The sequence below is a fragment of the Erigeron canadensis genome, chromosome 9 (genome assembly GCF_010389155.1).
Source record: "Erigeron canadensis isolate Cc75 chromosome 9, C_canadensis_v1, whole genome shotgun sequence".
NCBI classification, from domain to species: Eukaryota; Viridiplantae; Streptophyta; class Magnoliopsida; order Asterales; family Asteraceae; genus Erigeron; species Erigeron canadensis.
This window is the reverse complement of record NC_057769.1, coordinates 9,064,885-9,082,818: the sequence shown is the minus strand read 5'-3', so window position 1 is coordinate 9,082,818 and position 17,934 is coordinate 9,064,885. Positions and strand designations below refer to the sequence as shown.

The 17,934-nt window shown below is 30.3% G+C and overlaps 2 protein-coding genes across 2 annotated transcripts; one reads left to right on the top strand and one right to left on the bottom strand.

Moving 5' to 3' along the window:
• Positions 1-280: 280 nt before the first annotated feature.
• Positions 281-3,407, top strand: LOC122582186 (caffeoylshikimate esterase-like). The gene is made up of 8 exons (XM_043754545.1): positions 281-381; positions 847-937; positions 1,043-1,075; positions 1,710-1,856; positions 1,982-2,112; positions 2,365-2,502; positions 2,597-2,695; positions 2,783-3,407. Exons 1-8 carry the CDS (start codon positions 358-360, stop codon positions 3,110-3,112), a joined length of 993 nt encoding a protein of 330 aa, XP_043610480.1. The 5' UTR covers positions 281-357; the 3' UTR covers positions 3,113-3,407.
• Positions 3,408-3,793: 386 nt separating this feature from the next.
• On the bottom strand, positions 3,794-7,110 carry LOC122581496 (UDP-glucuronic acid decarboxylase 2-like). Its single transcript, XM_043753727.1, has 7 exons — positions 6,439-7,110; positions 6,071-6,218; positions 5,886-5,965; positions 5,698-5,781; positions 5,491-5,565; positions 4,438-4,530; positions 3,794-4,338 (listed from the first exon to the last, which is right to left on the bottom strand). The coding sequence occupies exons 1-7, from the start codon at positions 7,051-7,053 to the stop codon at positions 4,102-4,104; spliced, it is 1,332 nt and encodes a 443-aa protein (XP_043609662.1). The 5' UTR covers positions 7,054-7,110; the 3' UTR covers positions 3,794-4,101.
• Between the last annotated feature and the right edge of the window lie 10,824 nt (positions 7,111-17,934).

Here is a 17,934-nt window from a genome sequence, read left to right as displayed (position 1 = left end):
GTAAGGCTGCGTGTAAGCTCTGTAGTGAGGCTGAATGGGTAAAACCAACTTTTTCCAAAATTAAAACATACTTTAAAATCTCAAAGTAGAAGAAATAAATATGCAGGGAACATTCTCCACGTCATAACTCATAAATAATGAGTCATAAAAATGATGGGAATACATACAGTATAATGCAGGGGCATGGGAGTGGATACAAACGTCACCCTGATTTCTGATAAACTCTCTTTTTTCTTGGGATCACTATCACTATATATATCTATTTTATCCACAACACTACACTTTCTCCTTTTCACATTCTTCTTCATTTTACCATTTCATATAACACAAATTCAACTTCAAAACATACTTTCATCAATGGAGGAGGTTAAATATCAAGAGGTTTGCTTCTTAGCTAGTTCCCCTTCACAAACACATTTTTTTTTCTTCATTTTTCAATGCTAAGATTCTAACTCCTAGTGATGAGTTTTATATATTGTGACAAAAGTTTAATCTTAACTAAATTAACAGGTGTTTTGTATTTATCATGTATAGAACAACTATTAATGAGTTAATATAAAACAAATAGAATAATAGGTTTATGTGCATCGTGAAAATCATGGTGTACTGTATTGAAATATATATTTGTGCTCCGTGAGTTTGTGCATCAATTCTATCATTATTTAAGGGTCAAAAGTTTGTCCTATTTTATTTTACTTTAAGACTTATTTGACAATAACCAGAGTATGTGTGTTGATGTCCTGCTAGCTAGAGGTCTTATTTCGAACCTCAGTAAGTAAACATCTAGCGAGTCACCAGAAAATGAATCTTTGGTGCATAATGTGTGTTGTGTATATATCATCACAGGAGTGTATAAAAAATTCAAGAGGGGTACAACTCTTCACTTGCAGATGGCTGCCTATTTCTTCTCCAAAAGCACTTGTCTTCCTCTGCCATGGTATATATGATTTTTATCTTCCTTTTTTTACACACTCAAAACATTAGCAACACTTAGAAAAGTTTCTGATCTTATGATTTACTAATGTTGATGTTTCTTTTGCAGGTTATGGCATGGAATGTAGTAACTTCATGAGAGGTTAATAGATGTTGTTCGAGAATCCCATTTCCAATTTTCTCATGCTATTTTGATTTTATATATATTTTTCATCATTATCTTTTTGTTCTTTTTTTTTTCTTTCAAATTATGTGTCCATCACTAGGGATAGAGACAGCTTGGGAAAACATAAAATGGTGTCGCATAGATTTTTTGATTTCTAATGCACTCTTTTAGTAAAATAGAAACTAGTTAGTAAGCCCGGTCCCATTATAAACAGGGTATTTATGAAATATTTATCATATGAACCATGAAATAACTTTGATAACCAGAGGCAAAGCTAGTAGCTAGGAGGCTAAAAGGTGCTAATTGCTAAACCCCCCAATAACTAATATTTAAGTTTTCATTTTAAGAGTTAAATCAATATTATTTTCTCTGACAATTGGTTACTTCTAATCAAACAACCGACCCCATTGAATGTCAAAATTTAGCTCCGCCACTTTTGGATTGCTTGTAGACTTCTAATCCAACTTCGGGCGATATCCATTATTTTTTCCATTTTCTTACTGACTTAATAGTATATGAAGCATCTTGTCTGTACATGGGTTATTGATTTAAGTGTTATACTTGCTCGAGTTTGGTATTTTAGAATAAATAGATGACGTTTTGATTGTAGGATGTGGGACAAAGCTAGCAAGCTATGGGTATGCAGTGTTTGGGATAGATTATGAAGGACATGGCCGGTCTATGGGTGCCCGTTGTTATATTAAAAAGTTTGATAACATCATTAGCGATTGCTGCAACTACTTCAAACTCATTTCGGGTAGGTCCAAGAAAACCTCATGTTTCAATCATGAAAACCATGATGGTTCATTTCAATTCATTGAGAAGCCTTTTAAGTCATATACAAATACTTTAAATAAAGTATGGAAAATATATGTGTTTCAGGAAAAGATGAATACCGGAACAAGAAAAGATTCTTGTATGGGGAGTCAATGGGTGGTGCAGTCGCGCTTCTTGCACATAAAAAAGAAGCAAATTTCTGGCATGGTGCCATTCTTGTTGCTCCTATGTGCAAGGTAACTTATATTGGGTGCAAACACAATCCTATATTAGAAGATAATACAGTTATAAGAGAAAAACACCATTATATAAGCGTATAGACTACTTTCTCTGTCACCTAATCTTTTCGGTGTGAACCTCATCAGGAATTGTGATGGACCAAGTATTAATCCTATCAACTTAACCCTCTAAATTAAGGACACTAAAAAGAGGCATGATCATCATTTTGATTGGTTGGTTTGCTAATATAAACTATTTTGTATATATAGATATCTGAGAAGGTGAAGCCTCACCCGTTAGTGATAAGCGTTCTAACAAGAGTAGAAAATATAATTCCCGCATGGAAGATTGTACCTACGAAGGATGTTATTGATTCCGCTTTCAAAGACCCTGTTAAGAGAGAGAAGGTGTTGATTGACTTCCATTGCTACTCTTCACTCTGCCTCTTACATCTCAAGTCCTATAAGGCTAATTCAGCTAATTCACATGTGTTTCTTTCAGATTCGTGGTAACAAGCTTATTTATCAAGAAAAGCCCAGGCTTAAAACAGCTCTTGAATTGCTTAGAACTAGCATGCGCCTAGAAGACACGCTAAATGAGGTCATTTAACATCATTTTCATCCTTGTGTTGACAATCGGTCTTGTTGGCCTTGTGTACTAAAAATAGTTCACTTTTTATTTCCGCAGGTAACGTTTCCCTTCTTAGTGTTGCACGGAGAAGCTGATTCAGTAACAGATCCAGAAGTAAGCAAGGCTTTGTATGATCAAGCAAGCAGTAAAGATAAAACCATAAAGTTATACCCTGGAATGTGGCACGGATTAACTGCTGGAGAGACAGACCATAATATTGAGATTGTTTTTGGTGATATTATCTCTTGGCTTGACAAAAGATCAAGTGATGAGCTTACAATTACTAGTACTACCTGTGACACTACATCAGCCACCGTATTAGTGGACAAATCCGTACAGCACACGAACCTTCGTGGGTGGAAAGTACTGCTGCATTCCTCCATGTAGCCACTACACCCAATATGGTTTATGTTGTTCAAGTTGAAGAGTTCAAGCAGTCAAGTACTTCCAAGTTTCAATGCATATATGGTTCGTGTGCATAACCTCACTTATATCTAAATTTTGAGTAGTGATATATAAACATATCCATTAGTAAGCCTAATCAAGTCAACTATTTACGGATTTCACTCAATCACTTTTCTCGTCTTCACCTTCAATTTTGCCATTCGTGTCTTAGATTTATTTCTTAGTGTTTGGGCTTATGAATTTTAGTCATATTTATCAATTTTGTTAAATTTTTGAACTTGCAAGTTGTGAGTGTAAATTATAGTAGATCGAAGAGTTAAACATTTCAATAAAGGCTTGGTTTGGTAAATGTCATGACCGATATATATAAAATGCTGAAATATATGTTGTAACTGTTGTAGAGATTGACCTACAATAGTTGTGGAAAACGGTTAAAATGATCCTTCTTGCAGTACTGTATACTCTTGCAGTACTCGTGTTATCAAAATAAGTGACATCGCCTAATTAGTTGTTGCGTAAACTCATATTGGCAACTATATAGGCAGTAAACAGAGAAAGACAGATGGTGTAGGTACCAAGCCTGTCTAATCAACTATGCAATAGCACTAAACTCCGCGAATGAATTTGTAAAATTAGTTGCAGGATTTGACAAACACAAAAGGATTAATATATAAAATGCAATTGCATTATCATCAATAATAAAGTGCAGGTGGTAGGCTACAAGGTAAAACTTCTCTCTGTAAATTACCAATTAAGTTCCCACATCCTGTTTTTAAGATATTAATAAAATGACATACATGCCCGAAAAGCTAATATAGCCGACTCAAACCCATTACAATGGTAGAGAAGGGCGTAACCTCTGCTATAATAGTTCATGGTAAAGGGAACCGTTGCTTTAAAGACAAAATAGTATACGCCTTCCGTTTCCTGCTTCATATCATCATATTTTACTGGTATAAAAGTGTAGTCCTTTAAGCTGAGGTGGAGGATGATGAGGTGGTAGTCACACCGTTGTCCTTATGATCACCAAAGATACGTTGCCTAAAGTCAGACACCATCATAGGGAGACCTTTGCGTAGAGGCACCTTTGGCTCCCAGCCCAAGAGATCTTTTGCCTTGGTGATATCGGGCTTCCTCTTATGTGGGTCGTCCTCTGTGTTTGGCCTGAACTCTATCTTTGCATTCGGGTCAATTGTCTCTTGAACCACCTATTCACCAACGTTTAGACAAACTTCAGAAAAATACTTGATTGTTTCTGAAATCCATCATAATCATCACATCACATACATACAAAAAGAAGCATTTACCTGAGCAAGTTCAAGCATGGTGAATTCACCAGGGTTTCCAAGATTAAACGGCCCTACATGTTCACCTTCCATCAATCTCATTAAACCCTCCACCTTTGAATTCAAAAGAAAAGAAAGTTAGGACATAAAGCATTTCTAAATTGAATGATATAGTAGCAATAATAATAATCCAAGACTTGTTCTCTTATGCTTTTGAAATATTTATGTCCCACAGAGTTTAATGACATAGGACCAAACTTTCCACCCACATGGTATCCTTTGGCCCTTAGCATAATAAATTATAAATCTTGTCAATTTCCATTACACACACGCTCGTTGGACATTGCAATAATGTGACATCTATTTCTTTGTTCCTTAAATTGCGACATCACCGACACCTTTCAGGTGATCTCTTCTATGTATCATATGTCATGAGAATTGCACATTTAATTTGATATAACTGTTTAAAAAGAAGTGATTGATTATTTAACAAGTAAAGTGTACATTAACATAAGTAATATAGAAGGGGAACCATGTGATCCCAACCTAATAACTATCATTTAATTATTATAACAGGAAGATTAAGTAATTTACACGAAAGCATTCAAGTAAAACATGTTCTAAACAAGAGCCATAACCGAAATGGAAAGACCCCAAAAAAGATCATTTGTGATCCTATTCCCTAACTTACTACTAACCATATAAGCTTCTTTACCACTACAAGTAATTAGGACCCATTCGATAGTTTGGTACCCAAATGATGTAGATACTCAACAAACTAAAATCAATAACCTTTAACTACTTTTGCTATTTTCAGATTCATGAAGATAGATAACGATTGGGGGAAGTATCATACAACTCTTTTTAAGGATATTATTAGGCTAAATTGAGTTGAATACTGAATCGCCCAAAAATAACAATTACCCGATATAGAGATTGCCAATAAGCATGACTATTCATAAAGTTATACACAAAAGAGATCAAATACGCATAAAGGCAAAAAGACAATTAGACATAATAATACACAGGTAACTACAAATTTGTTAAAGTAAACAAAGAAAAACATATACTAACCAAATCCGAAACAAATTGGAAACTTCTTGTTTGCTTTCCGTCACCATAAACAGTCAAAGGCTCTTTCCTAAGTGCCTGCGTTATTATTTAACAATAGACTAATCACCATCAAAGACATTATTCCAAAGACAAAAGCTACTTTTTATTAGTCCATTTTAACATCTTCAGAAACATAATTCTTGAAAATGATCATGATAGATAATCTACCTGAGCAACAAAATTACTGACAACACGACCATCATCAATGCACATTCGTGGACCATATGTGTTAAATATCCTTGCAATCCTAACCTACATTTACAAACGAAATCAAAATCATTAATTTAAACAAACCCATAATTCTAACAAACCATTGAATCATATGCCAATATTTAGTAGCTTTTACTAATACAGACCTCAACGCCAGCACCTCTATGGTAATCCATCGCTAACGTCTCAGCAGTCCGCTTTCCCTCATCATAACAACTTCTAACACCTGCCCAAAAACATAACAATCAAAATCAGATCTCATTTCAGCTCTGAATTATACGGGATTTCCAGTACCATATATTATCATAACACAATACAAACAAAAACTAACCAATAGGATTAACATTTCCCCAATAAGTCTCGACTTGAGGATGTTGCAATGGATCACCATAGACCTCACTAGTACTCGTTAGCAAAAACCGAGCCCCAACTCGCTTAGCTAATCCTAACATGTTCAATGTCCCAACCACATTCGTCTTGTATCGACAAAATCAAAGTCAAGGAAACCGCAATTAAATCGTTAAATAACAAACAAAATTCAACATATAGGGATCCTTTTTCAAGTAAAGTTCGAGCCTTTTGGCCCATTTCCTACACCATTTATCCATCTTATCCTAAATAGGCATTATAATTACAAAATATATGCATATATAGATACATTTTATAAAATATGCATAATGAAATGTAGAAAAAGGATATAATGGTCTTGACAGGGTTATGTTTATAATGAACAGGGGAAGCAGGGCAAGCAAGATGATAGATCTGATCAACTTCAAGTAACAAAGGTTCGACAACATCATGTCTAATAAGTTCAAACCTAGGATTCCCAAAATGATGCATCACATTATCCTTATTCCCCGTGAAAAAATTATCCACAACTATCACGCTGTCACCACGCGCCATCAACCTATCAACAAGATGACTCCCGACAAACCCGGCACCACCGGTCACAACAATCCTCAACCCTTTTCTTTTCAGACCCAACGGAATCTTCCCACCCGAGTTCATCGACCCGAACCCGGAACGGAATACGGGTCGGGTCGGGTTGATGAGGGCGTCTGACGTGGAGTAAGCGTCGCGGAAACTGATCCGGTGGTTTGAGGTGGGGGATGATGATGGTGAGGATGATGAGGGGAAGATGGCGATGAGACACGCGCCGATGAGAATGCCGACAAGGGTGAAAAGGAGGCGGTTTTCACGGAGGATGTAACGGAGAGGTCTGATGATGGAAAGCCATGGTTTGTTGGGTTTAGGTGAGTATGAATCCGACGTCGTTTGGTGTTCATGGCCTCTAAAGGTTAGTTCAGATCCCATCTTTGATTAGTGTGTTTTTTTTTAGGTGTGTTTATGTGTGTGTGTATATGTATATATTGTGTATGTATATATGTAGGGTTGAAAAATGTGTGTGACAGGTGGCGGTGGCTTTAAGTTTCCGGCACGTGAGGAGGGAAGGAGAGTGGAGACACGCGCCTGTTGGGGGTTTAGTTTTTACAAAAGTTGGGGGGGTTTTTCTGGGACAGGGGGGATTCAAAGATGGGCATGTAAGATGAAGACAAGTGGATTTTACAATAATGTCCTTATATTTTGGTCTGTACTTTGAAAAGTAAACGGTTGGTGGATTATTTTTCGATTTTGTTTTTTCAAGATCTTTTGTGCTTAATAATCGTTATTCACCTGATTTTTTGTTAGAAAATGGAGTTTTTCTTGAAGTCTGCTTTAAATTTCGTGAAACATTTTCACAAAATACATTAAATGACCGATGATATTATAATCAGTAAAAATTTTCATCCAAAATCGTATTTATATTTACAATACAAAACGGGGTTTGTCAAGGTACAATAAATGGTTATATGTGTGACATGTTGTTAGACTTTCTATCACTTGTTGCGTGTAACCAAAATTATTTTGTACATATAACCGCCATTATTGTGCATAATAATTTGTTGAGCAAATACATCAAATGACCGATAATATTATTATTGTAATCATTAACAATTTTCATCCATGATGGTATCTACAATACAAAATGACATTTCACGCGATACAACAAATGGTTATATACTATGTGTCACATGTTGTTAGTTGTTACTATTCTATTACTTGTTAAATGTAACTAAAATTGTTTTGTACATGTCGACCGTTGTTATTGAGCAATATTTAATTGTTGTTAGTAATACAGATATGCTATAACAAGTGATTGTATGAATTTAGTGTGATGTATAATGTTATCATCATATTTGGTGCAATATATAGTAGTTTAAATATTGTTGCATCAAAATATTTGCATAACTCTGATATCTTCATTGGAGATGGATTACATCAAGTTTTATATCGTATTGATGAACTAAGTATTAAATTATTGTCAATACTAAAAACGTCTCTAGGTGTTCTTAATTGTCTGGTCAACCGTCAAATCATATTTTTATATGTGTATCATTAAAATCATTTCCTATCCATAAACTTTTTAATCTTTGTCTCTAATTATACAAACATCCTTACAAAGATTCTTATATATTACATGGATTTTTCTTAAAAAAGGGCAAAAACTCAAAAACATATATGCTACAAATATGTCTTTAAGGTTTAAACAAAAATAAATACCCACAAACGCCACAATTTTAAAAATGCTTAAAGAAACTATAGCTAACTAAAAATAGTTACTTAATTGGAGTTACTCTAACTCTCTAACCATAAAAAAAACCGTTTAAATTTACCAAAGTACTCAATTGAGTAAAAAAAAATATATATCATTGTCGACAACTGTATCACATTACACATTTTATTTCTTACAAGTTCATTAATGCATAACTTGTCGAACCATGTAAACCAAACAAACAAATCACTTTTATTGATTTAGAAGAGGAAGATAGCTACTCACTATTAATGAGTTTCTACAAAAACACACTCAAATTTGATGTCGACATCATTAGCGTAACCATAGGTGCCTGAAATCCAAACCAGGAAATGAGAACCAGTACCACACCCCGTACTGACACTAACACACCCTCCCGAACGAACTGATTCCAAGAAGGTTTCTCATTCGCTTTACTTGATTTGAATGTCTGACTTAGCTTAGGAAAGCAGGTGAGAAAAGACTCGGAAGAGACACTTCCTTAAGGAGTGAGAAAAGCCAGACAAAGAATCTCGTATGTGATGTTAGAGAGCATGCTCAGGTTAGTTGGCGGAGGATACTCCGATAACGAATTCTGCCTTCTCTTTACCTGTAACGGAAAAGGGTTAAGGAATATCTCAGAGCTGATGCGCGATCTCCTCAAAATCTTGTGAAAGCCTATTCTAGGAAGAGTATGGCCCAAATTTTATGATGAATTTCACGAAATAAAACATGGAATACAATTCATAAGTAGCGAAGCTTGAAAATTTTCAGTTGGGGGTCGGGATCTAAATTTTCTTTTCCCTAACACTATTTTTTTTTAAAATGAAGGGTCGAAACCGAGTATATCAAAAATTTTCTACACGAAAACAATATACCTCTTACATCGTAAAAAAAAAAAATTGGGGGGGTCGGGCGCCCCTCTCCGCCCCTTAAAAGCTACGCCCTACATTCATTAAATTCACGAATTTATTTGTAGATGTTAATTAACAAGTTATTATAAACAAAAAGAAAGGTATAGTATATCCGTCAAAATTTATTTCTACAACATGAATCTCTCCTTATGAAGAACACAAAATTTGAAATAATATAATAACTTGGGCGTGCTCTTGAGATGAGCAAACTCATCCCCGTTCCGGGCTTTTTTTTACCAATTTTTATATACTAGTTAATTAACTCGGTTTCAACCCGGGCTTATTGATAGAAATTTTGTAATATTAAGTCACGTCGATGTGTAAGAACTATGAGATAGTTCAACCATATGCATAATTTCGGAATAGTATACCCTTATATTTCGAGTATATATGATTAGCTTATTAACCCGCATATCATGCAAATAATTTAAAAAATCTATTATGATAAAATTATTTCGATGATGAAAATCTAAAAGACCATGTATAAAATATTAGAGTTTTCAAAAAAAAAACTATTTTTGTAATAAAAAAAGACATCATAAATAAAAATATAAAATTTAAATAAACTTAAAGAAGGAAAATGCTTATAATATCATAAGTAAATTAAACAAAAAATCTAAATTTAAAATAAAATGATGTCATAAATCAAGAAAATAAAAAAGATATAATTCATATGAATAAATCCAATAATGACAAGTAAGCATTATTTATAAAATAATGATATCATAAAAATTTTGTTTTATTAATATATAAGATTTTGTATACTTATTAATACTTAAAATATAAAAACGAAAATGACTAAATTTATGACCTAGATTTAAAATTTTGAAAGCCCATATATGTATAATTTTTAATGATTCAAACATGTTACTCCAGACTTTCGAGCATAATAATAATAATAATAATAATAATAATAATAATAATAATAATAATAATAATAATAATAAAAATAAAGAGTACACATGTATCAAGTATAATGTGACGATCGGTTTTTAACTCCCTTAGGACCATGAGCTTTTTTTGAGGCTTGACTAAGACAGTTAAATTAGATAATAGCTTAACCACTTGAGTTAGACCAAGTGACAACTACTCCATATGACGAGGCTTTCGAGTATGAGGTAAAGGGAGTTGTCCTTAAAGGGTTGTTTGGTTCACATAATGTTTTTAAAGAAAATTCGAATATGTCAAAAGAATTAGAATTTAAAGAAATGGGAATTTAAAAGTTAAAAATCTTATCATTTGTTTGGTTGACATAATTCAATATAATTTAGTTAAAGGAATCTGAATTCAAAGTATGGAAAATGACAATAATACCCTTTATTCAACTCTTTTTATAAAAAATAAAAAATATATAAATAATTAAAAATATATAAATAATAAATATAAATAAAAAAATGTTAATATTAATATAAAATTTATAATAGAAATTTTAAATATTAAAAATAATAAGTATAAATAATAAAAAATCTTAATATTAATATAAAAATAATAATAAAACTATTAATATTCATAATAAATATTAATAACATTAAAAAAACATCAAAATAAACAATAAACGTAATTTTAATTGGCGTTTCTGTAATAATAAAGATAAAAAATATATATATATATATTAATGTAAAAGTTATAATAGAAATAATAATATTACTAAATATTAATAATATTAGTATAATAATATAAATATTAACAAAGATATAAATATTAATAATAAAAGTAACTTTAATTCGCATTATTTTTATTAATAATAAAAATAAAAATTATAAATTATAAAAATATTAATATTAATATAAAAACAATAAAATATAATGATAATAGAAAATAGTAATAATAATGTATAAATAAATAATAATATAAATATATAATTAATAATAAATAATAATAGTAGTTTATAAATAATAATAGCAATCAAATAAGTAATAAATAATGATAGAAAGATAACAATTATTATAATAGTTATAATAATAATAATAATAAGATTAAAAATATTAATAATAATAATAATAGCAAAAACAGTAATAGAATGAATGTAAATATTAAATCAATAATAATAATAATAATAATAATAATAATAATAATAATGTAAATATTAAATAATAATAACAACTTAAAAATAATAATAATTGAATATAAAAATATAATATGAATAATAATATGAAAATAATGTATACTAATAAATGAATATAAAAATAATTAAAATAATTTAATTAAAATAGTTATTAAAATAATAATAGTAATAATAATAACATAAATAATAATAAATTTTTATTTGTTTAAGGGTTTTTTTGTAAACTTACAAACATTCCATTCCATTGTAATGTTAAACTTTCCATCCATTTTGTGATGTTCCATGATTTAAGGAATTTGATGAAAAATTTACAATTACAATTTCTTTCTTTCTTCTCAACCAAACATGGTAAATGATTGAATTCAGAATCCAATTCAAACGAATTCCTGAAAATTTCGCGAACCAAACGTCAGTTAAAGATGTTGAGTCTAAGTCTTGCTAATAATTTCTTCCTTAACAATATTTCCTAAAGAGAACTTCTCCTAGAGGTATATCGAGGGGTTACGAGTTACTTGAGATATACGGATTCATAAATGGCTCAACTCTCTAATCTAGATTAATATAGGTGTTGTTCAAATAATAATAATAATAATAACAATAATAACAGCAACAACAACAACACTAATAATGATAATAATAATAATAATAATAATAATATGAATTTTATATGCAATGAATGTTAAAATAGTAATAATAATAATAATAATAATAACAATAACAATAACAATAATGATAATAACTTATAAAAACAAATTTAATTAAGAAAAAAATAATAATTTTCCAATGGGGTTGGTGGCCCATTGGTAAGGTTTTTGACCTTGGGAGGATTGATAGAGATTTTTGAGAATCTTTGGTTTCATCCCAGACATACACATAATTTAGGAGTAAGAGTAGATTAAAAATGTCGTTCTTAAAAAAAATAGAATAACAAGGAAGTTAACCAAAACAGATAATAATGGCTTTCTTTTCCTTTCTTTTTTGTTAAGAGTATTGTTTGTATCGTAATTTTGATCGTTTTAATAGAAAAGTAGGTTTTTACGAATCGGTATGTCACTTTTTAAAGAGAAAGTAAAGATGACAACCACATGTTTAATGACGGAACCTAATAAACATTTGATTAGCTTTGCCTCTTATTCTTGTATTTGTATTATATCATTTGGGGTCACTAGTGTCTTGCTAGTCGATCTTTAATAATAAAAGCTATGTCATTCTAATAAAGAAATAAACATTTTGGAATCAAAGTTACATACTTTACGTAGTAGTATTTTATGATTTTATCCAATGTATCAACTTTTTTTTCTTCCTTATAGAATGATTTTCTTTTAGGAAGTTTTTCCTATAATTTTATTAAGATATATATATATATATATATATATTAAAAGAGTAGTTAAACAAATGATTCTAAAGCTTCTTCAAAATCAAAGATATGCTTAAACATTGCCATGTAGGATTTATCCTATGTATAATTATTATAATTTTTCATAATATTTTATCTCATATATTTATATAAATTAATTATTAAAAGAAAATAGAAATAGAAATAAACATAAAATTAAAAAGAAAATAGAAAAGAAAAGAAACAATGGTAAACATCGTCAACTTTTTAGGAACTAAATTTATTCGGAATTTATGTGTGCAATCTTTAAGACCATATTATCTTATTTTAATTTTAATATTCAGAGTAATCTATAACCAATTTAAAATATAACATTACTTTCAATTATATGTATGTAAATTGTATCAACATGAAAACAATACCATCCAATATATTTTGGATCACCTTAAACATTATTAGATTTTAGACCCGTATCAAATACACAAGTTCTATAACATTATGTCATTATCAATATAAAAATCCGTATATGTAACAAAAAAAATACTTATACCTTAAAATGTAAAAATATATTTAAAAATTATTTGAAATATTCAAATGTAAATACTAATTGTTAAATCATATCAAGATTGTATGGTGTAGCAAGTTTTTTTTTTTTATGCAAACTATTTGAGATACGCAATATCTTAACCTTGATTACACAGTTTATCGAGTTCTCATTGATGTCTTGCAAAAAAACAAGTTCGTTTATGTTAATAATGCTTATTCATGACAATAAAAGTAGCAGTTGGTTCATGAGTTTTCAGTGATTTTGTATGTTGTAATTTTATTTGTAGGGTTCGCTTTATAAAATAAAAAGAAATAAATCAACTTTAAAGCTACCGCACATCGTGCGGGTAAAATACCTAGTATATATATATATATATGTATTAAATTACCATAAAAATGTTTGTTTGATCTAATATAAATTGATATTTCTTATCAATACATTTAATAGAATTTACATTACAACAATATATTGTACATTCTTGTTAAATTAGTGTTATGAAATGCTTAAAAGTTAAATATTGAGCATGTTTTTATCTGAAAGAAAATATGTATCCTGTTAATACAATCTCTAAATAGTTGTTGTTAAAGATTCTGACCTAAAATAACAAACTTATTTTCACTGAAAAAAAACGTACTCATATTATATAGTCATCATACAAAGTCACTCTAATGATCTTTTAGAGCTACTCAAAGTTGGTTACAATAACCCTTTTCGACAATCTAGTACCAAAATCCACATTAATGTTATACATTTATAGTTTTAAACTTTAAAGTATATCATATCATATCATAATTCTATAAAGTAAAATATAACATGGTTATTAAAATAATATAAAATATGCATTGCATCAAAGAGTGTATAAGGAATGAGCATAATTTAATAAGTCCCCATCTAATTTCGACTAATTCTGGTACCAGGAAATAATATTGAATTATAGGAAAGTGATATCAAATTCCAAAAAGAACCATGTGACCGGTATCATGATTTGATCTTTTAGAGACTCTACCATAATATCGTACTAGTCTCATGTTCATTCTTATATAGGATGTGTCAAGCTTAAATAGTACAAATGGTCCATTTAGAATAACTGGTTGGCCTTTTAAGTGTATATTTTCTAAAACTCATTTATATATATATATATATATATATATATATATATATATATATATATATATATATATTGTTCTATTTTGATTGATCAAGTCTTTTTATTTCGAGTTTGACTATAAATATCTTTGTTTGTGTTATATTTCATTTGATGAAATTTATATCAATGAAAAGTACATTTAAAACTCAATCAATTCATGTATGTTATATCAAATGTTATATAACACAAACAAAAATATTTACGGTCAAAGTTAAAAGAAAAAATACTCAAAAAGTTAAATTATAACAGGGAGTATTAAACATTGCTGAAATCCATAACACCGACCTTTCGTTTTCAAATTAGGATCATAATCATATACGACTTAAATTGTCAATCTCACTCAAAGGTGGATGGTTGACTTTGAGTAATTTTGACTCCCTCAATTCCCTTAAAGAGTCAAACTTCATCAACCACTCCAAAGTCTAAACCTAAAAACAAGATACGAATAGCACATGCCAGGGTGTCAGCTCTCCTATTGCCAACAATTACTTACCCAATTGTTCCTGTTTTATATATTACAACAAGTTGTAACTAATGATGACGAGTGACGACTAATAAGATATGTAACGTTTTTCATCATACATTTTACAGAGGTGAATGTAAGTAGTATTCATAATTTGGGGGATTGAGAGACCACTAAGAATTTATAAAGGTTTAGGAGGATCAATCGTTTCCTTTTGGTATGTAATAATAAACTTGTGATTGTGGATGTTTTATCGATCCAACCCAACTCATTTTTAATAAGCCGCTGGTTGTTTGCCTGCTGAGTCCATGTTTTTATTGGATTCCCCATAGTAGTTAAAAGGTAAGTCATATGCAAAATGTTGTATTAATAGCTAAGGTATAGGAATTATACATCTATGAAGAAACAAATATCAACAACCGGATATAAAATGGTGGTTAAAATATATTATCAGAAAGACATACTAACAAGAAAATTGTTATTATAAATAGTTATCGGTTTTAAGCATTTTGTTCCAAAATGACAAAAGGCATCTTGTGATTTAAAAAATACATTATTAGTAAGAGTCTATTTTTTAAAATATTTAATACTAGTATAAGTAGAGTACTATGAAACAAGTTTTTTTTATAACCTTCTATAGAAACTAGACAAATACTCGTATATAGTTAAATTAAACAAAGATACAAGTATTTCGACCAAGACAAATTAAGAACGATCTCTAGGTGGCGTCACCATTGTTCAAAAGATGTTTTTCGATCAATTGAATTAACTTAACACCCGACTTAAAGTCTTGTATTTAAAAACTCTTTTCAACTAGTAGTTAGCTAGTTCGTAAAAAGTAAATATAATATTGTAGTACTTTTATTTCAGTTTTATCTTTACGCAGTGAAGTAAATTGCGAATTTTGTCGATATGCAAAATGTGAAAAGAAAAGGATTAACGTAGAAACATTTGCTTGATATTTTGTGAAAAAAGAAAAAAATGGATGTGATCTAAAGGTGCGCAAAAGGTAAAGATAGGAAACATGGGACCTGGGCTGCTCATCGGACTTTCTTACACGTGGAATACAGATCTTTCTCTTACAAGCAAGCAGGGATCATTTTTTTACCCATGAGGTGGCTTCTTGTAGGCTTCAAGGAAGGGTGGTTTGTCTTGTTCAATATTAGCAAACTTCTACTTAAACTTAATAGATGCTTGTTGTGTTAAGTTGTGAATTTTTATGTTACTTGGTGGATTGCTAAAAAAAAAAAGTTTGGAGTTCCATTAATAAATTTATTAATGACTTGATATTCAAATTTTGTCCATCTCAACTTCATGGAGATTATTCGATTCGTGGACAACAACTATAATGATAAGTATTACAAGTTGATCATTTATGTTATCATTTATGTTACTTGGTGGGAATTGTGGAGATTTCAGAATGATGCAATTTTTAATCTATCCAAGAAACGTGACATAATTTTGTTCAATTCTAAGTTACCTTCTCTTATTTGTGGTTTTCTAATAGATTCAAGAAACATAGGATTTCATGGGAAGAATGGTCAGAGAACCCTCTTTTGTTTTCACGTGTAGGAGTATTATAGCTAGCTGATCATGCGGATAAGAGATGTTATATTGTTAACTCTTTATTTATATATGTAGTTGTACTTTTGACTTCTAGCATCTTGCTGGTTGTCTATTTAATATAAAACTGTCGTTCAAAAAAAAGTTGTGAATTTTTATGTTACAATATGATTCGATGGTCTCAACTCTCAATACATGTCAAATTTCGGTATTTAATATTTTAACATAAAATAAAAAAAGTATTTTATCTTGTATTTTTAGTAAAGTGGTTGCTATTTCATGACTCGTCGTCGTTCATTTTAATTAGTATTTCATAATAAAATATAAGTTTTAAAGTTCACAAATAACAAATAATAACATTAATATATTATAAAAATAATTTTAAAAAAAATTCACAAAAAAGAAATTAAAATAACAGAACGGTAATATCGGGAATACCAGCTGGTATTGAATAATAGAAATACCGGAAAAAAATACCAGACTTAAAATACCAAGATAACCTTCGACACCAGTAATACTGGCCGGTATATACCGGTATTTAAAATATTAACCCACCCCTTTCAATCTAGAAAAATTGAGATTATGGGACCATATAATCTTATTTTTTTGGTATTTTTGACCACTGATGTGTATTTTCTAGTCTTAAATTTATAAACACGAAATACCTAGCTACTGACTACTACACACTTGCGGGCAGTGTACCCGTTCGTATGCAATATAGTGACTTGGTAAGTACGAGGTCGAACACAAGGACTTATTAAGCAATTATTACAATAAAGTGATTCAGATTAAAAGGGGGTTTTGTGGCCGAATTGTCACTTTGCAAGAGTTAGTAAGATAAGTCAGTAATCCCGTATGATTAATCGCAAGAGAATATTTGTTGTTGAATTTCGAACAATAATTTAAAAGGACACCCACTTGGATCAACTCACATGCCAATCATCGGGTCTAAACATTACTTGCATTTGTTGAACGACTCAAAAGATAGACAAGACGAACTTCCGTTATACTTGACACTTTAATTGCTCCAAATATAGTTATCGCTTCCGCGTTTAATTTCTATTCAAAACAATTAAGCCTTAAGATCCTGAGTTGATTTTTACGATTTAACCTATAAAAGCTTTCTTCCGAACTGCTTATTAACCTAATCAGATTCCTCTATCATAAGTGTTTACACATTCAAAATGAATTTAATTGTTTAAAATCTTTATCGTTGTTTTCTTCCGAACTCCAACGACTGTAGATTAATCATAGACCGATCAACCTTTTCATAAACCAATTGACAATGACATAGATTTCTTCCGAACTTCTAATTACGATTATCAATCAATAAATACAAAAGATGAAAACAATATTTAAACTCAAATAAATATGGATCTTCGATTAAACGTCAAAACCTTGTTCAACGTTTGCAAGTAACATTCACAACGACCCTATGACATGTTCACTACCCAAGCGGGTGCAAATAAGATTTAGCCACTCATAATAACCAAGGAAACACAAATACTATTAAAAGAAATCATATTGTACCGATAGTATTGATGAATTC